We start from the raw sequence: 21,790 nt of genomic DNA, 5'->3' as shown, positions 1-21,790 counted from the left end.
TTTGTTTTTGTTTTTACTTTTTTTTTTGATCGAGGAAGTTTTCGCGGAACATGCGTCTAATTCGTATATCGAAAATTAGCGACTATTGCGCCATCTCGCGGAAAATTAAGCGTCAGAAGAAGTGTGTGTGGTGTTTCGCTTTGCAAAATTATCTCTTTTTGTTGTGAAAAACCGCAAAAAACCGAGAAAATTCTCATTGTTATCTGTCCAAATCAGAGCCCGGCGCGAGACGCCTTTCGGCGGCGGCGGCTAAATTTCGTTTTACAGTCAGCGGCGGCTGGCGCGCCGGCGCGCCAGCCAAAGCTCTTGGCGGCGACGGCGCCAGGCGCGCCGGTTGTTTTTTCTTCGAATTGCATGCAGAAATTTAAACAAAATCTGCTGTTCTCAAATATTCTGTATTTTTCTCAAGAAAAACCGTTCGTGAAAGCTCTATAAATTATCGCTTTGGGTTTTTTTTTAAATTGTTTGACAATTATTTGACAAAGGAAATAATTCTATGAGCTGAAGTGAAGCCTTTACGTAGTTTCAGAGAAATAACAATACTCCAACCGTCTTTGAATTCGTCCAGTTATTCATTTTACCGATCGAACTCCACAGACAGAGCGTGACGCTTTGATACTTCTTTTATAATAATTAAGGGATTGTATGGGTCAGAATGGCAAAAACAACACATTTTGATTACATTTTTGTCAAAAGTATAATTTTTTTTTTGAAAAGTATGAATTAAACTCTTAAGCCTCTTAAGCATATAAAAATGCAACTGTTGTACTATATCCCTTGAAATTTTCTTTTAAAAATTTTAAAGATTTAGCCGTTCGGAGTTGGGACCTTGTTTTCGGAGACCTTTTTGAAAAAAGATTTTTTCGGAAGACAAAATTACCGTGACAAGGAAAGTACTCGGGCCATCGGAAGAAATTTCTTTATGAAACTTTGCATATTACTTAATTTTAGAACGACAAATACGATAGTGCAATTTATTGTGTAACCTGTTAGAGGGTGACCTAAAAAATATGTTTTTTAGGGATATCTCGAAAACTACTCTCACGATTGTTGTCATTGTCAGATACGTTTTTTATGTTTTTCCATTAAATTTATGAAATTTTCATGAAATTTATTAAATTTTCGTGAAACATATAAAAATTTACTGTATTAAATTGAATGGTAATGACTGGTTGATATATATCTTGCGAAATGCATTGCACAGATTATGTTTTGTAAATGAAATGAAACTGTACTTTTTAAGTGAACAAGTATGATTATTATGATAATAACATTTATTTTCAATTCAATTCCAAACCATATAAATATTGTATGGAGTACGATATAATATGCATAAAAATTTTTCACTTTTTAGAAGGTCCGTTGCTATTTTTAGTTATGAAATTTATCTATTTTTAAGGTTTCATCTGTATTTGTTAAATAAAATGGTGCTGAAAACACGCACAGCTCAAGCATCAAACGGGCAAAATTGTGCTGAGAACATGCTTACATCAAGCATGAGCGGGCAGATACTTCGCGTAAAAACACGCACAGCTTAAGCACAAAACGAATAATGATGCGCTTAAAAATCACGCATAGTTTAAGCATAAAACGTTTATTGTTCCGCTTAAAAACCCAAACAGCTTAACCCTTTAACAACGAGATACTTTCTACGGACTGAAAATCAACAATAAAAATTAAACTGGGAAATATAATCAATGATTAGTCTTACATCTAACCTTGGAAAGTCCAACTGAGTCTGATTCGGTGTATTTTGTGCTTCTATGGACGATAGGGACAAAAATAGCCCAAAAATTTAAGTAATTTTTCTGACAATACCAATGAATTATATTTTTCGCTTTAATGAAAAATATTACATATGAGTATTGTAGTTTTTAGTAGCGAAAGGGTTTTGCTTCAAAAAAATTGGAAGTATAAAAAATAAATAAAATCAATTATGAATTTGAGAATTTAAAAATTCGCCATTTTTGAGCTTAAATATTTACTACATATCAAATAGCTAGAGACTTTCAAAAAATATTGTGGATTCCTTAAATCTTCTACTTTACAATTATGTACAGACATAAGAAAAAAATAACTTTAGGTAGTCAGGAAAAATTATTTTCTTTATGGGACACCGGTGTTCCAATCGTCCCCAAAGGGTTAAGCATAAAACGGTTAGCGCTTAAAAACACAAACAGCTTAATCACAAAACGGTTGATATTCCGCTTAAAAACACGCACAAATGAAGTACAAAACGGGTGACATTCTGCTTAACACGCACAGCTTGAGCATAAAACGGTTATTGTGCCTAAAAATATGCATAGCTCAGACATAAAACGGTTAATATTGCGCTTAAACATACGCACAGCTTAAGCACAAAACGGTTGATATTCCGCTTAAAAGCACGCGCTACTCAATCATAAAACGGATAAAAATTCGCTTAAAATCACTCACAGCTGAATCGTAAAACGAAAAAAACGCTTAAAATCACGTACAGATCAATCATAAAACGGTTACGAATGTGCTTAAAATAACGCACAGCTCAATCGTAAATCGGTTAAAATCACGCACAGCTGAATCGTAAAATGGTTAAAAATTCGCTTAAAATCACGCACATCTCAATAACAAAGGTTAAGATTACGCTTAAAACCGTTCCATGATTAATCTGTGCGTGATTTTAAGCGCAATCTTAGCCGTTTTACGATTGAGCTGGGCGTGATTTTAAGCGCATTCTTAACCGATTTACGATTGAGCTGTGCGCGATTTTAAGAGCACCCTTAGTCGTTTTATGATTAATCTGTGCGTGATTTTAAGCTCGTTCTTAGCCTTTTTATGATTGAGCTGTGCGTATTTTTAAACGTATTCTTAACCAATTTATGATCGTATTGTGCGTGTTTTAAACACGATTTTGGATAGCGTTTTATGCTTGCTCTGTGCGTATTTTGCAAACGATTCTAGGTATGTTTTTTGCTAGCGCTGTGCGTATTTTACACACGATTTTAGAGAGCGCTTAAAAAATAAAAAAATATATATAAAATTAAAAGAATTATAAAAAAAACTAAAAAAAGCATCGTGAGAAATTTATGGAAAAGAGTTAGTTTTTTGGTGACAAAAACAAATTGTGGAGCATAGGTTTCAAAAGAAAACGATAATGGAATTTGAGTATATATGAAAACAGGGTCAACAAAAAAACAGTGATAAACCCAGATAAGCTTGTGGTAGCTAAGATTCTTTACAGGTGACCTCGAAATGCGTGCAACTCGGAGTGTTTGCAACTTGGTATGCGTGAAAATTCGATTGTGAGTTGAATTTCGGGGGTAAAGAATCGCGTCAAGTAAACGGTTTTCATCGGTCGAAATGAATAAAATTGGCTCGACGCGATTCTTTACCCCCAAAATTCAACTCATACACGCATTTTGAGGTCGTCTGTAAAGAATCTCAGCTACCATAAGCTTATCTGGGCTTATATCACTGGTCATTTTCTATTGTGAATTTAAATAGTCCGAGTGGAAAAGGCGAACAAAAAATCATTGAAATAGGTTAATAAACTTTAAAGATAGAGTCCGGTCCATTTGGATATAGTAAGGGTCGGGGTACAGTGGGTTGCGGTAGAGACGGATGGGACCCATACATCCTTAGGACAGTTTCAAAGTTGCCCCAATTCAAAGTGCCCCATTTCCTATTTAACAATCGCAGAAATTGACATATAAAAAAAGTTGTATTGGAATGCAAAAAGTTTTTTTCGGCGCCTAACGGCGCCGCGCTAAAAACTTTTCAGCGGCGCGCTCGGCGGCGCGCCTCAAAATTTCTCGGCGGCGGCGGCTAAGAAAAAACCTGGGCGGCGCGCTAAAAACGGCTAAAAGTCGGCGCGCGCCGGGCTCTGGTCCAAATGCAAGTGTCTGTCAAGGCACATGTAAAAAAGTGAGAAAATCCCTTTGTACATAGAAATTGTGAGTGGTATAGCGGGTGGAAAAAAAACCCTTTGGAACGAGATTGAGGTTAGGGTGAAGGCAATTCGCAAAAAGACCCCCAGTATCGGCTCTCTCTGTGGCGCACATCTCAGGGCAACATGGCATCACCACTGAATCAGGATACTGTACTCCAGGGAAGAGATTTATCATTGATTTTTCGTCTGTGGGAGGAGAGGCACGCCACTCCGGGCTTCGATCCATCTCCCATTCTCACAAGGTGAGTTAAATATGACGCAATTATCAGACAATCTCTAGAAATTTCCACTGCTCTAGCAATTGGGAAATTCATTGAATCAGGTGAGGTACTTGTACTGACACGAACGGACATGTTGCGGATGAGGAATTGGGGAGAATTTGTGGGGAATTTTCCACAGAAGTGGGGGGAAGTTGTGTCAAAGATTGAGGTTATGTGTTTTGTTTATCATTAGAGAAAACAGCTGAGATTTGTTTTCTTTTTTCTCTTGCAGACTAGCTGAGTTGATTGAAGAGGAAACAGAGATTTACATGCAGAAAGATCCTGATCCTTTCGATGAACGTCATCCGTCACGGACAGATCCAGATTGTGAACTTGGGCGAATGCTAAAATTGCTCTTTCGCAAAGACAATTTTATGACAAGGGTATGTACATGTTCGTTTGACTTTCTGAAGCTGTGATTCTTTCTTCGATCAATATCGAGGTAAGAAAAAAATGATCTCATGGATCTGAGAAGAATTTCTTGAAAAAAATTGAGTTTGAATTTTACAATAATATCACGAAAGATTTTTTTTATTTAAAGAGCTTTTAGATTTGAAAAACCGATGTAATCCCATTTTACTCTGATTTTAAAAATTTTATGATTTTTCGAAGATTAAATATTAAGATATTGTTTATAAACACTAGATTGAAAAATATAGCTTATATTTTCCTTTAAAATTTCTTATGGGAATTTCTTACAAGTTTTCAGTTTAAAATTGACAAAAATCCATTTTCACATTGATTTTTATGCCAAATAATTTGGAAAGACAAAAAAAGATTGCATCCAGTGAGCTTCACTGCACTTGATTTCACGGAGCATAGGACTGACAATTATTATTAGGGGAGACCGGGGAGGTTTGGGACACTTTTTCACATTTTGACTTTGAGACACTATTCCAAAAAAATCACGATAGCGTATCATAATTTTATGCAGTCTATAGGATACTTATGGGTATTGACTTTATAAAAAGTACTCGATAGAACTTGGAAAATAAAATGTATGTATGTATGTATTTTTATTACCAACATGTGCCTATATATTAGCCCCCCATACCAAGCGTCCGCCGCCGTCTTAGCGTTGACGACCAGCCTCCAAAGCCAAACGGCGGAAATGCTTTTTCTCAGGCTGTGTAGTCTTTTGTCGTGTTAAACGATCTTTTCTCTGCAGACTGACAAGCAGTACTCACCAGGATGTGTGGGAAGGGGGGAAGCTGCCAGGTATGACACATTATGACACAATTAGGTATGACACAAATTAGTTTTCTTGGAGAAGATAAAACATTTAACTTGACGCTTTGTACCAAACCTCCCCGATATGTGGCAGTATGCATAGGGTGGAATAACCGGCTATTGCCATGTTTAGGAAAAAATTAAATTCATTTAATCATAACTTTTGAATCCTTGTTACAAGATAAGTCAAATTTGACACAAAGTTACTTAGATGTATTGGCTCTAGATACGTGAAAACAATAAATCCTAGAACATAACGCTGGACTACTTAAAAAACTGATTTTTATTAATAATGCAAAAATAACCATTTCGTCGCCACTTTTTACCACTTTTCGCCAGTTTTGTAAAATTTGTAACCACTTCTCGCCACCCACTTGAAAAGACCCACACTCGGTTATTTTAGGCAATGCTATGAAAAGAATACATTCACCATTTCTCTTTCCTTGTGATCACTTTATTATTACTCTCCTTAAATGATTTTTCTTCACTTTTATTTGAGAAATCAAATTATGGGGCTTTTGCAGAAAGTAAACAATGCAGATTTGACAACTGAGAATGTACGAAGTGAAGTTAGCGTCGCCTATTGAAAAGATATGGCGACAGGTGGTAAAATCAATTCTAGAATATTACCACTTCTCGCCATGCCTCATTTTTATACAAAAATAATATAAAATGAAATATTAAGTGACTAAATACAAATTTTATGTATTCCACAAGTGCAATTAAATATTCAATAGACAAATTATTTACCCAAATAGGTATTTTTGGCCTGATGAAAATTTGACGACACTTAGTACATTTGGTAAGAGATGTTGGATTCGATGCACTTGCTTAAAATATTGCTCTAAAAAGTGATCAAAATCGTGAATCCAAAACGAATAATTATTATTTTTCGATTCTATGCGTAGAAGCAGAAACAATACAAAAAAAATTGCGACTCATTTATTTCATAAATTGCGAAAAATAGCGATTTCAATGTAAGTGGCGAGAAGTGGGGCACTGGCGAGAACTGGTGATTCCACCCTATGCGAGAAAAAATTCGTCCCATGGGACGAATTTTTTCTCGCATAATTTGCATTATTGGATCACGGTAATTAATTTTAAATACTAGATTAAAAATATTTCTGATAGAAATAAAAATGTTTCATCTTTTATTTCATACTTAGAAATTAATATCAATTTTATTTGTACAGTAGACTCATTTATTGTCAATCAATTATTTAAAGTATTTTCTTCTTATTTTCCATCTACCTTTCTTTGCTTTTTTTATTATAAATATTGCAATCATGATCATCAAATTCTTCAGGCGAGTTGATTATCTTAAGACTTTTAGTTTTGAACTCATTGACGGATTCCTGTTTGATTTTACGACAACTGCATAGTACCTGTTTTTTCCTTATTTCTTTGAATTAGCTCTCGCCTTGCCTTTTCTGGAGAACTTGTAAAAATTGTAGAGGATATTGTTCAAGAAATTCTCGAGAAAATAGATTTTAACGAGATTGGGCAAAGTTCGAATATTCTCTGAGAAGGAATTATTGATTCCCAAGACATTGATGGTTTAATTGTCCCTGTAGTTGGAGAAATCTGCTCCACTGATAAACTTTGCACAAGAGAGAGATTTCCAGTAGAAACTGGGCATTACTGTTCTTTTTGACAATAAACAATTGCATGCCACCTACAATATTGTCGAAAATCAATGTCCCATTTATCCCCATTCAGGTGTCCCAAACATCCCCGCGGGTAGTTTTGGTATTTAAAACCTTTATGTAAAAAACAAGAGCGTATAATCTCTGAAACTTTTATAAAAATATGTTCCCAGATTACACTGCTACCTAATGAGATAAAAAAGTTTTGATTATATCGCTGATATAAAATACAAAGAGGAAAACTGAGACGTCAAAATATACAATTTTTATCAATTTTTAAAAAAGTGTTCATAGAATTAAAACAATAAAACTGAGGATATTCATTCTTTTAGTCAAGACAAGATACATCTTAATATTGTCTACGATTGAGTAAGTTGTTACATCCCATTTATTTAAAAAAAAATAATGAAAGAATCGCCTTGTCCCACACTACCCCTGTCCCAAACCTCCCCAGTCTCCCCTATTATTATTATTACTATAGTAAAATGGCATATAATTTGAAATAATTTATGATTTAGAATTTTGGGATTTCTGTAATGTTTTAGAATGAGTAGAAAAACATGAAGAAGTGCTGTTCCTTTTCTTCATCTTATTTTTTCTTCTATTTTATGGTCTTCTTTTACTCTTTGTCCACCTGAAACAATGAAGAAATCCTAAAATTCCAGATTAGAAATGATTCCAAATTACCCCATTTGATCTTAAATCTTAGTGTTCTTGCATTATTTTTAATTTTATATTAAAAAAATATTGTATATCGTATAGGAATGGGGGTTTAATGGCACCTCCCTTACCTTACTTCGCTACGTTCTTGATCTTAACCTTTTAAGGACGATTGGAACACCGGTGTCCCATAGACATTTTTATTCTGAATATCTAAAATTAATTTTTATTCTAAAGTTTGTAGGGTAATATGAGGTAATTTGGAATCATGTCAATTTCGGAACTTTGAGATTTTCTAACACATTTCGAATTTCGAAAGTACTTTCGAATGTAAATTTTTGTACTTCTTCGTGGATTTCTTTTTCTCTTTGACCATCTAAAGCAGTAATAAAATCTTCCGAATTATCACATCTTAGGTCTTTGACAGACATGAGGATTAGCCGAGAGACGGCTTAGCGTAATTATATTAGAAATAATGGTCAAACTGCATTTTCATCATTTTCCACTAAGTCGTCTCTCGGCTTAAGTCGTAAATGTGTCTAGGGCATTACCCTATGTAACCGTAAAGTAGAAGGTTTTAGTTTAGTAATCTAGAATATTTTTTCAAATCTCCGACTATGAGTAAATATTTGAGCTCAAAATTTAGGAATTTTCAAATTATCACATTGATGAATTAATCTCAATCATCTTAATATTTCCAAATGATTTAAAGAAAAACCTCATCACTAGAAGGGTATTTTATTCGATTCCTGCTCTCAATCCACAGATCTATGCTTTGTTCCAAAACCGTACTCTGTACGTTATATATAGATGCTTAACATTTCACCAAGTCACTGTTAAGACTTCTTTAAATCCTTTTCTGCTTAAGAAAATACTTAAAGGAAAGAATCACAGCTGAAAGCTTCACATGTGGACCTTGACTAGAGATTTGTTATAAGGGTAATTGGGATGATTTTCAGCTGATGAATGATTACTTCCGAGACAACTTCTTCACACGTCAGAGCATTTCTAAGAGTTCAATGGAGCTCAATGTTGCGGCATGTCGGTTGATTCTGGTGATAATGCCGGGTTTGGAGACATCAGTGGTGTTTCAACGTGAGCATGATTATCTTATTCATCGCCTGTACTCTTGGGCTGAGAACAGTATTGAACCCCTGCAGAGCTATGCCACGGGCCTTCTGGCAGCTTCGATGGAGGTTCAGGAGACTGCCACGGGATTTCGTGATCAGAATACACAATTGCTGCCCATAATGCTGAAGCGTCTGCACACACTCCAAGCGGCCAAGGTGGTTTATCAATATCCCAAAGTCACAGCCACTGAGAACACATCATCGGCAACTAATCTGGAAATTCATGATGATACAGCAATGGACACCGATGGACCATCAGATGAACATCTCGGTGGTGGTTCTGCCCCAACGAGTCCAGAAGCTGGAAAATCCACCACAAGTCCCAAAATACCAAATGGAAGTATCTCCAAATTTCGCAATTCCATCAATCTCAACACTCTTCTGCAGAATGAATTGAGCACTAGCAATACAGAAAATAAATTTCATGTTCGCAACACAATTCCAATTCATCCACCTACAACGGCAACCAGTCAAATGCTAATCCTGCGCTATTTAGCCTCAATGGGGGAGTACCAGGAGTTTCTGGGGCAAGTATTTGAGAATAATGCCATGGCATTGATTTTCAAGTACATTGAGAAGTTAGATCCCAAAGAGACCTGCATGGCATTCGAGGCACTCAAATATCTGGCTTCTCTGCTCTGTCACAAGAAGTTTTCCATTGAATTTGTGGCCAATGGTGGTCTCCAGAGACTTCTACAGGTACCCCGGCCTAGTATTGCTGCCACAGGAGTCTCAATAGCCCTCTACTATTTGGCTTACTGTGAAGATGCCATGGAGAGAATTTGTCTGATGCCACCAAAATTGATTTCTGAGCTAGTGACATACGCTCTGTGGCTTTTGGGATGTTCTCATGATTCTGGACGGTGTCATGCAACAATGTTCTTCGGTTTGTCCTTCCAGTTCAAGGTGATTCTGGATGAATTTGACAGTCAAGATGGCTTGAGGAAGCTCTACAATGTCATCTCAGTGCTCCCCATATTGTCCAGTAATGACGACGTCAATCTCAATGACGATGAGGAGTGTGCAGCTCGTCAGCTAGTGCGACATGTGTGTGTGTCTCTCAAGAAGTACATGGAGAGTCACCTGTACTTCAAGTATGCCCAAGTGACGCGGCAGCAGTCGCCATCCAACACCTATGGCATGCAACCACAGTTCAGGGCTCCGAAGTGCAATCCTGAGGTCATCAGTGATCAAGTGAGAATGCTGCAGGAGATGTTGCCAGTGAGAGCGCACTGGGCACCAGTAGATAAACTTCTGGATTATGGAGGTATCACCATTTTAATAAGGATTATTGCTCTTACATACGACTGGAACTACAGCGGCCGGTGAGTTAGACATCTTTTTCCCTATTTTCTGCTACAAACATTTTAATTTTTACCCCAATTGATTTGGAATCCCATTGGCGTAGTAGGTGAACGAATTGTCCCCCTTTTTGATTTCTAAAATCGTTGTTCAAAGTGAAATTCATTTTCGAGTAAACAAAAAATGGGTTTATAACGTTTGCTTAAGGCTTAGAAGGATGTTGTACAAATGAAAATCATTAAGGATCTCAGGGTTGACCTACAGCGTAAGGAAAATCAACAAAGAAGTTACGTACTTCATCGTGGTTTCCTTTTTCTCTTTGACCGTCTGAAACAGTGAGAACATCTCAAAATTCCAAAATAGCCATAATTCCGAATTACCCTGTGTTACCCTAAGGGAGTTTCGGTAAAACTAAAAATCGCTATTTCTCATCGACTCGGTTTTGACCACTCGAGAAAACTCTTTCAAATCGCTGGTAATTATATAATTCAATAAGCTAGGGCAAATATAGGGGAAAGCTTTGATCGTTCGCACATACGCTACATCCAAACACTTCGTATTTCTTCCGTATTCGTTTATGAATCTTACCTATGGCTATATATTTCAATAGATAGTCTTAAATCCCACCTTTCCAAAAAAAAAATTGGGAGTATAATCCTTTTTTCCTAGTTTCAGGAAGCAAAAATTAAAAACAGGGCTGGAATGATAACTTTTCGACACTATCGAATCGACAGTATCGATAAATCTATATTTGTTATATTAAGTGAATGTCGACTTTTTACATATTTATTGAACCATTCATTGAAACATTCTTAAAAGAATCTGGCTGTTGATAAATATCTATATTAGTTACAGGAAGTTCTGCTATCGTTCAAATTTTTCAGAATCGATAGTCGATAGTATCGAAAATGAGATATCATATCACCCCAGGTCCAAAATTGTAATTTTGATGTCTAATACTTCATACGATTTTGCACAATTAATATCACTTTTCTGAAAAACGACTATCACAGGAGGGAGAGGGGTTATTAGGGTTTATATTTATGTAAAAACCTTTTTTGCTGAAGAAGGCCGCTTTTGTGTGTGGCAGAAATTTCACAAACTTGACTCACTTTGATCGATCGCACATAGAAGACATTGCTTCTTCGCACATTTTCCAGGAAACTTAATTTTAGATGCGATTCCTCATATTCACATCTTTTGTAATCTACCGATTTGATACACCACTCAAAAGTAAAACTTAAAAATCTTAAAGTTGATAAACAAGAAGTAATTGGACTCAAATAGACCGCAGTTGAGTAATTTTTAAGCAATTTTGCATTTCTTTAATGTAAAAATATTTTTCAAGCTTACACAAACAGAATGTACAGTAGAGTTCCTCAAATTTGAACATTTGGGGGGTATAGATGACATTTTTCACTCCTCAAATTTGAACGATATTTTCCAAAACGTAACGGAATTCATGTGAAATGCACTTTCCGTAAATTAAGATAAACAACTTTAGAGAATATATTAATGTAATTTATTGTGAAATAAATGGAATTTGTTGCGGAAGTCAATATAATACGATAATATTGAGGAAATACCAGAGAAAAATGGCACTACACGCAAAACTTTCTTCACATAACCTCAAATTTTACATTTTGAACTCAACCGTCGTTCAAATTTGAGGAGTTCAAATTTGAGGAACTCGACTGTACAATGAAAGAATCACATCTACAATAAGCTCACACAGTTTACAACTGGTTTTTGAGAATCTTTGACATAACCTCACTTTTGTGTTGTTTTTCACGTTAAAGAAAAAAATTGTCCATGAGAGACTGTTTTGTGAGAAGTTTGGCCTGTTCACCCTCTGAAGCTCAATCTCTGTGCTAAATCCCGATTCCTGTAGCTGTAGGGACAGAGAAATCTTCAATGATGCGCATTCAAACGTTTTTGAGCATATCCAGCTCGTAGTGAAATGGTGGAATCTTGTGCGGCCTTCTCGCTTGCAGAGTTGTCAATTTTTAGCTTTAAAAACTTATTGATTCGTGTAAATTTGGTGATATTTGGACTTTTCCAGAAAGCATTCACCAGATTTACCGTTTCCAGAGTGAAATTCTCATGGAATAAAGCAAAAAAGTTGTTTTTAGTGTCATGAAAACATCTCTTAGAAAAGTTCCAAAAAAGTGATATTAAAGCGTTTTCTTCCTTATAAAAACGGTTTAATCAAGTAGATTAGAGTTCCCTTCAAACAATGATGTGCAACTTTTAGTGTCCGGTGCAAAATTTAAGGTAAAAATAGGGTGTTCAATGATGACGTGAATCGTGTGCGAAGATGGAAACTTGATTGAACTTTCGCACAAATCGTCATTAAATTTTCATTTTCCTTTAGAGGAAAATCTGAGGATTTCCTGGGATTATCTGAGGTGGGATTATGAACCTTATAAGTATGAGATTTTTTTTTGGTATAGTTGGAGAATCGATACGGTTTGCATGGTAGTCAGAAAAAATTACTAAACTTAAACATAATTTTTTTGTGTGCGAAAGTTCAAAGCCTACCCCTAGTGGAAAAATTATGGTCATTGATGGTAACTCACCTAAATAAATATATATTCCTGGTTATCTGGTGAAGGATGGATCAAATTTTTGACGATGAGATACACAACACGACTTTTCTTCACCATTTATTTACAAGAAGTGACGTAATGACAAGACATATAGAAAAAGAGGGAAGGTTAAGCACCAGCGCCTTTCTCTGATCAAGATTAAATTAGCGTTAGATACGCAACCACTTTTTTGGTGCGAACAGTCATGTTAACCCATTCTTTACCATTGCATTATACATCATACGCAAATTGAGTGATTTTTGATGATTTATTTCTGGGAAATTTTAATCTGAATTTTTAGTAACGTTAGTTATTCAATTACTTGAGAAAAATAGTCCGACAGAGATGAAAATACATTTTGTTATTATTTTCTTGCTTCGCGGAAGGTCATGCAAAATTTTTGATCAAAATGGCGGACGGAAAATACGACATCTCGTCGAATTTGTTAAAATTGACCTCTTTCCTCTTTCCTGATTTGAATTCTAGTTCCCAATTGGTGTTCTTGGATAATCACTCTATCTAAAGCAATAGAGTTTGTAATGAATTAATGCACAGAATTTAAATTCAGTGACCGTTAAGACGTGTGTTTGACGGAGGCTCCCCGTCCCCGCGCCCCCATAATAGATAAAAAAAATTTTCTTTTCAAAAAATTCATCTACTAATCTGTAGGAAACTAATCCCAAAATATCAACATTCTATCTCAAGTATTTCTGGTTACATTGACTGAATGGGTTAATGGTATATAGTCATTCGAGGAGAGATGGAACACCTTTTTTATATTCAATATTACGTATACGTTTTGAATGCGAGACAAAGACGAATCTTACTGGTTTATCATTTGAAGACTCTAAATTTAAGATATCAATATTAGAAAAGCCTAGATGAAAATAGTCACTTCGAAAAATAGGATGTAAAAAAGTTGCATTTTGAGGCACTCAAAAAAAGTGAGGGTGAGATGGAACACCCCTAATTTTAGCAAAATATTTATAGTTTATTTTATTAATTTAGAATAGGAGGGAAGTGATTTAAGACATGAACACTATTTCATTGAATTTATTGGAGTTTATTTTATTTTTGCAGTATAAATGATTTATTTTGTGGAATATGTGGCTCATATACTTCGATGGCAATTTCGTTGAGTGTATCAAGTCAGTCTTACCAGAAATTTAGGGAAAATAATTTCTAAGATTTAGGACAGAATCACATTGACAGTAAAATGCTCACCGTCACCGTCAAAACCCTCACCGTATTTCGTTGGTTTACGCATTTTCATTGCAATTCTTAAGCAAATTTTCCATTACGATAGTACGTAGTCTCATACTCGATTGCACTAGGTAAAAATAGTATAAGAAAATTGTGTAAATAAAGCGAAAATGCGATAAACGGTAAGCAAAACAAAAAACTGTAGGATTTTTTGCTACAGTTTTTCGTACAGTTTTTTTGCTCACCGTTTATCGCATTTTCGTGTTATTTCTTCAATTTTCTTATATTATTTTCACCTAATGCCACCGAGTATGACATAATGTAACACTGTAATTGAGAACTTGCGTAAAAATTACAATGAAAATGCGTAAATCAACAAAATACGGTGAGGGCTTTGACGGTGACGGTGAGCATTTTACTGTCAATGTGATTCTGCCCTTACTTGAAAAGATTTTGAAGAACATTGACCAAAATTCACACCGGAAGTGATGCCAAAACCATTGAGTTCCATCTCTCCTCAACCCCCAAATACACGTATTCTTATGGCGAAATAAAATTTTTTGACCATTTTTCAGACATCCAAAAAATTCAATTTCATTTTTTTCGTACAATTTTAAAGCTAGAAACCTGTAACTTGGGGGTTTTCATTAGAATGTTGAAGGGCACAAATAGACCAAATGAGGTGGAGATCGTGAATAGGGTGTACGCAGGAGGCGAAGTGGTCCATCTCTCCCACTGTTCCAACTCTCCTCGAATGACTATATGGGTCGATTTATAGGAGGGCCCCTGAAGATCCAAAGTCGCTATCTCCACCTATTTGGCCTTTAGATCTGGTAACAACCGGCCAGGTAGACTATTCAAAGGGTTAAACAGCGCGATAAAACTTCTCACAAATCGTCTGAAATGTGAAGATATGTTGAGAAAAGGGGTCCCCAAGGGATGGGAGATAGAAATTTCGAAGGACAAAAAAATCGAGAGAGACTTCACATTCTGTTCTCTTTGTGGAATTTGAGCAGTGAAATCAACAAGTTGTTGTTTAAATTGTAGCCGCAAGCTTCCTCAGATACGTCTCCTCGGTCTAAAAATGCTTGTTTTTTTTCAGTTTTTGGAAAGGATTAAATTAGAAATAATATGTAATAATTGTGAACTACCTCTCATTGAATACTAGTTTTGAAACTTGCAGGGCCGAAACTGTTCGATCAGCTTTCGATGCACTATCGATCTGTTGTGTGATGCCTAAGGTTCATCAGGTATTTTGTGAGCGGCTCGAGTTGCCGGATGGTGCATCAACAACGGGAATGAATGTGACCTTGGGAGGAGCTGAAGGTGAAATTGTAGCTGATGCTGAAGTACAAAAGTCCGCTCTTGCAGTTTTGGTTCATTGTGTCTGTGCTCCGATCCATAGGGTAAGTCTTTCAACTGTTTTGGGGTTTTTTTTTAGAATGTTTTTGAGAAATTGTGATATTTTACAGCCAAGTGGAATTGTCATAAGATTTGGTTCAGCAAAGAAAAAGTCATCGGTAAATAAGATTTCTGAGGAGATTATTCAGGCGATATGGGAATGTGTTAGAAGTACCAATGGGATAATTGTTTTGCTATCGCTGATGCAGATTAAAGCACCAATCACAGATGCTGATTGTATACGTGGGATGGCTTGTAGGGCTCTGGCGGGATTAGCAAGATCGGATACTGTGAAACAGATAATTAGTAAATTGCCATTGTTTACAAATGGTCAACTGCAGAGTCTCATGCGAGATCCAATTCTGCAGGAGAAGCGAACAGAACATGTGCAATTTCAGAAGTATGCATTGGAATTGATGGAACGCGTTTCGGGGAAGACAAAGACAAGTAATAGTCAATTTGATGCATCCTTGGCCAATATTCACAAGGCAAATGTTGTAGCACAGACAAAAATTCAATTTAATGAGAATCAGCTGTATCAGTTGATTCATCAGCATTTGCTGTCACGTGGACTTTCGGAGGCTGCTTCAACACTGCAGAGAGAAGCTGGATTGCTGACGGTTAACAATCAACAGCAGCAGCGATCAATGCTACATCTATCTCCGTATAGTTTTCGATCGCCGACTTCTGTGCATGTATCCAGAAGTCGCCTAAGAACCAATAAATTCAATGAATCCAGTGGAAATTCATCTGCTTTGCTGAGCAGTGGATCATTCAGCAATGCTGAATCACTTCAAGGTTCAGTACAGAATCCAGTTAATGGGAAGATGGATGTCGAGGAGTCTTTTGTCAGTGCAAGTACACCAATAAAATTGATCAAGAAAACAGCTCCAGTTAGTAATCCAACAAATCAACCCAATACCAAGGAATCACAAAATAGCAGCCAGAGATCACTGCAGAAGCAGATAAGTTCGTCGGATTCATTCAGTGTTTCGACAAATCAACGTGAAATGACCAGCTATCAGCCATCAAGTAGCATAACACTGGAAACAATAATAACGGAATATCTGACCAATCAACATGCTCTTTGCAAGAATCCCATGTCAACATGTCCACAATTTGATCTGTTTGTACCGCACAAATGTCCAGATCCCCGTCCCAATAAAATTTCCGGAATGTGCCTCAATTTTGCCGATCGATTCTTCAGACGTCATGCTGGATTCAATTCAAGGCGCTTAGATCGACGTTTGGTACATTCAAATTTTTGCTCAACCCGAACTATACGGTCCCAGGAGCCGGATCTCTTTTTCACATGCTGTGACTTCTTTCCATGTTCCTCAAATGTCGTCGTGGGATGTTTCAATGGGGAAGTTAAAGTTTACAATATCAATGACAATACTGAAGAATTCTCCTATGCCTGTCATGATTCCAATGTCAGCAGTCTCAAACTCAGTCGCGATGGAAAGTTCCTACTGACGTCGTCTCAGTGGCAATCACCTCCGTTCAATTCTACAGTGTGGAGAGTGGAAAATCGTCAGTTTGAATTTCTCTGGTCGGCTCTTGATGAGGATTACTGTGAATTTAGCAATGTGACTCAGGACAAAGTACTCTGCACGAAGGGTGAAGTTGCGACAATTTATGATCTTCATACAGGTGGCAATTCACAGACATTTGAGCCCAAAGTCTCCAATCATTACACGAGGAATCGAGCCACTTTCTGTCCAACTGATGAACTCATCCTGTCAGATGGGGTTCTGTGGGATGTCAGGAGTCAAGTTCAAATTCACAAATTTGACAAACTCAATCAAACCCTCTCCGGAGTCTTTCATCCCAATGGCTTGGAAGTGGTGTCGAATACAGAAGTATGGGATCTGAGAACGTTTCATCTGTTGCGAACTGTGCCAATACTTGATCAGTGCCAGACAATTTTTTCACCGCAGAATGTCATCTATGCCATTAGTGTTGAGCAGGATACAAACCTGGAAGATAATTATGGCTTCGAGTCGAGCTTTAAGACATTGGACAGTTACGACTACACAAGCATTGGTGAGTTTTTTTTTTAAATTCACACTATCAATATATTTTAATAGATAGTCTTAAGTCATACATTTCCTGAAAAAAAAAAAACTTAACTCAGATTCATTAAAGGAATATGGGAAAAACATGAAGTGTGAAAGTCAACGTACCAGAAGAACACCTCAAGAATATTCAAGAATACCTCATGAAAATTCGAGGAAAGCTCCCTCTATAACCGCATTAGATTTAAATTCCATCAAGAACAACCTCTCCACAAAAATACTCTTAATTCGCATTCCTGGAAAATTTTCCACGAAAATTTATTAAATACAGTGGGACCTCGATAGAGTCAACTAATTATTTCCAGGCCTGTTGACGGCATTGGATTCGTTGACTCTATCGGAGTTCGTAAAAATCAATTAAAATGTGAAATTTTGATTTAAAGGTGTATTATTTTATGTTTGTACTAGATCATTGATAAATTCAACACGATAGTAGAATATTTTATTAAATTAATCCATAAATTCTATACCCTCTGGTCCAAAAAAATCGTGTGTTTAGGCAAAAGTTGGAGATTAAAGAATGATTTTTAAGAATATTTTTATTATTAGTAAATACACTTAGTTTCGGGATTACCCACATTTTCGGGACCGAGAAAACGCGCGAAATGGCATTATGCATCAAGAAAATTTGCATACTCGCAGGCGATTTCTTTTCAAGGAAATTGCTAAAAAAATTTAATTTTTTGTGGCCTTTTTTGTTTTTGATCCAAATTTTCTTTTGAGATACTGATATTTTAATGAATTTAGACGTTTGCTTTAGAAGCGTAAGGGCCTTGACAGACATGAGGATTAGCCGAGAGACGGCTTAGCGTAATTATATTAGAAATAATTGTTAAAGTGCATTTCTATCATTTTCCACTAAGTCGTCTCTCGGCTTAAGTCGTAAGTGTGTCTAAGGCATAATTTTTATGATCGAATATCATGTACATTTTTTAAAGAAGTAAGGTTTTACAAAAGTTCGAATAAATTTAGAAAAGTTCCTTCACTACGTTATTCTCAGAAAATCTAGCATCCTGTACGTTTCGTGTAATTCGTGTTCATTTTTTTTGTTTTTGCCATAATATTATTCACTTACAAATTAATGATGGCTCAAAATTCCTTACATTGTGATCATAGACCTAATCAAAAATCTTTAGACAAGAGAACTTTCAATCCGTCAAAGAGCTTAAAATCACGTAAAGAAAAATATTTTGTTGGAAAATGATTACGCGGTTAATATACCTACGAATTTTATCAAAAAATTACCATGTCCTTACATAAATATTTTTTCTTGTATTCAAAGTGTTACGTAGATACACAATAAGACTGGTTATTTCAAAAAGATCATAATAAAATCATATAATATTATTGGTTCAATATAATACAAGAAAAGTTTTGACTCTATCGGAGTCAATTTGGGTCCAAGTTGACACTATCGGAGTCCGTAGAGTAAAAAACTAGCTGTTGACTCTAATGGAGATTGACTCTATCGGGAGTTGACTCTATCGAGGTCCCACTGTACTATCCTAAGGAACTTCTAGAAACATTTTCTTACTTTCAGCAGTTAAACAATAATTTTTATTAAATTAAACAACAAATTTAGAAATTTTCAAGCCGAATTTACCGGTTTAGAAACACTAATGTATCGGTAAAGTATCATAGTAAAATGGATTCATTTAATTTAATTTTTTCTTTTTCTTTGACTATGTTTTTAGCTGAGATTCTTTTTCATAATATCGGCTTCTGTGGCCCGATGCGAAATGTGATCTCATTAGATCGTGTCATACCCGAATATCATACCAGGAAAAACCGATTTTCATGGCCATCCGTCCGGCCGATTATACTTCAAAAAGTCACCACAGGTGGCGCTGCGACAGCGTCAAAATTCATCAAAATTCAAAGTCATTTTTCTCAAAAAACGGCATTGTGCAAGTTAATCAAATTTGAGAGTGTTGTAGTCTAGTCTAGGACGTTTTCAAAAAGGGGCGTAAGGGCACTGTGGTTATAATAGAAGCGGAGATATGAGGGGTCAAATTTCACGAAATTCAAAAATCATATCTCCGGTTCTACTTGAGCGATTTTGATGCGTGAGGACTCAAACGAAAGATCTCACAAAATGCTACAACTTTCTAGAATATATGAACTTCGTAGGAGCAACACCAGGGGCGCCACAGTCGAAAAACCAATTTATATATCAGATAACCTCAATTATCTCGACTGTCGCAGAACCGATTTTGATGATTACTTCTACATAATTGTAGAGGACATTTGTCTCTATATTTCGTCCATACATCATTTTCCGCTTAGATTACGCTATCTCTCCGATTTTGCCGTTTAAGTGTGAAAAAATTGACTTTTCTCATAATAACGCTTTGAAACCACTCAGATGCCAATTTGACTGTTTCTACTCGACCAAGACACTTAAAATAGGCTTTTAAATGGAAAGTCTCACAAAATACAACAATTCTTTCATATAGTTGAAGTTCACCAAATGAACACTTGGGGCGCTCTGGCCGAAAAAACGAGTTCAGAAACAAACAACCTCGATTATCTCGGCTTCTGATTAATCGATGAGATCAAGTTCTATGGCAAAATTATAGAGAACTTTCTAGTTTACGTTTCACCCATATATCACTTTTCTGCCAGTCCATCCAAATCCTTGATATTTTGGTTTAAATACAAAATTTGTATAATTTCACGAATTTGATTCAAGATAACTGAATGGCGTCCCCCAACTTCAGCTCTAAATCGAATTTGCATACATTTCGAGTTAGCTCACATTAAGAATCTCACCTACATAAGCCGGTTAGGATTATCTGTCCCTTTAAACTTACGAAGGGTGTATTTAATGTTTTGAACGTTACTGTAGGGTAAAGTGTATAATTTGGAATTAGTTTTACAAGTTGGACAATTCGCCCGTACAAGTTGGACATGGCTTTTTTCTTGATAAATACAGTACAAAATTTGTTTTAAAACACAAGGAACCAAATTATGAAACTAAAACATTAAAAATATACAAATAAAAATGAAGTAATAAATTTATCAAGACAAAAAGCCCTGTCCAAATTGTACCATTGTCCAACTTGTACCACTGTCCAACTTATCCCACTTTACCCTATATGGTGAAAAGTAGCCAAAAATGTTTAAAAAATCATTTGAATTGGTGCAACAATACGATATAATAACCTGACGATCCGAGGAACACTGCCGTTCGCTGGTGCTCTTCTCTTACATTTTTATATTAATCAATAAACAAAATATTTCTACAATAAAAACTATTAGAATAGGAGAATTCTGGTTTTGAATTACAAAAAAAGGCTGTATAATCATTGTTTATTAGAAATATTCAAATTAATATTTAAAATCAAATATCTATCAGTTATTTATAAAATTATTAATTAGTGAACATAACTTACCTCTTGTTACGTCCATCTATTCAATCTAATTCGACTTTCTTGATTGTTTTGCATTTGCAGCCACAGTGGATGTGAAACGGAATATTCATGATCTTGTGGTGAACAAGTACGGCAGCACGATTGCTGTTGTGGAGAACAATGGGGATTACGACTCTGTGGAGCAATCCGTGATTCGACTGTACAATGTGGGTCGCAAGAAGAATGTAGAGGACGAAGTTGAGGATGAAGATGATGAATCTGAAGGCTCTGAGGATGGCACAATATCTGATACTGAATCTGTTGAAGGTTAGTTTCTGCTAGAAATTGTGAAATGACTCAGTAGCCTAAATTATTTGAACAAACCCTTTTTATGCAGCAATCAAAAATAACTCGAGATTTATGAATTTTTTTCTCTTGAAGCTCTCCTGCGGGACAATGATAGAGATATGGGCGGTGAAAATGATAACGCTGAGGGAGGTAATAATGAGGGTGGTGGTGATCGACGTCAGGGCAATCGAAGAAGACGACGGCGTCAGGGAGCAAGGAGGAATTTTATGAGGGTACTTGGTCTTTCGCCACGCAGTACATCCAGCAGTGATGATTCTGGGAGTGAATTGTCTCTCATGTCTGACTCCAACAATGATGAGCAACAGGATGAGCAAGAGCAGGAAAATCAGGCTGAAGCGGAGGATTTATTTATTCCGGAGCAGGATGATGATTCGTGGACAAGTGTATCGGATTAAGAGAAATTCTTCGTCAAGACCTCATTGATTTCGGATTAATAATTTTGATTTCATCAAAAGGACTTTTTAGCTGCTTTTTTTGTACATAATACCCCCCAACAATGATTTTTTTATATGAGTGGATCAAGAAATTAGAGAGGTCATTTGGAGGGAATATTCGTGCGTGACACATTTTCCAAGTAATGTCGAAACATCAATAAAAAATGTAAGTAAAAGATAATTAAATATTGATATATTTTCAACAAAA

At 36.0% G+C, this 21,790-nt stretch overlaps 1 protein-coding gene across 3 annotated transcripts; it reads left to right on the top strand.

Moving 5' to 3' along the window:
- The first annotated feature begins 3,873 nt into the window (after positions 1 to 3,873).
- LOC129809417 (protein mahjong) lies at positions 3,874 to 21,790 on the top strand. 3 transcript variants are annotated; one of them, XM_055859231.1, is made up of 7 exons: positions 3,874 to 4,170; positions 4,421 to 4,571; positions 8,684 to 10,179; positions 15,131 to 15,353; positions 15,420 to 17,394; positions 20,882 to 21,106; positions 21,221 to 21,790. In XM_055859231.1, the coding sequence occupies exons 1-7, from the start codon at positions 4,052 to 4,054 to the stop codon at positions 21,541 to 21,543; spliced, it is 4,512 nt and encodes a 1,503-aa protein (XP_055715206.1). In that variant the 5' UTR covers positions 3,874 to 4,051; the 3' UTR covers positions 21,544 to 21,790. The 3 variants fall into 3 exon arrangements, with proteins under 3 accessions (XP_055715206.1, XP_055715205.1, XP_055715204.1); XM_055859230.1 differs by having other exon boundaries at positions 15,116 to 15,353; XM_055859229.1 differs by having other exon boundaries at positions 15,131 to 17,394.

This window comes from Phlebotomus papatasi, chromosome 1 (assembly GCF_024763615.1).
Source record: "Phlebotomus papatasi isolate M1 chromosome 1, Ppap_2.1, whole genome shotgun sequence".
NCBI lineage: Eukaryota > Metazoa > Arthropoda > Insecta > Diptera > Psychodidae > Phlebotomus > Phlebotomus papatasi.
Note: the sequence above shows the minus strand (reverse complement) of the source record. Positions and strands in the feature narration are given on the sequence as shown.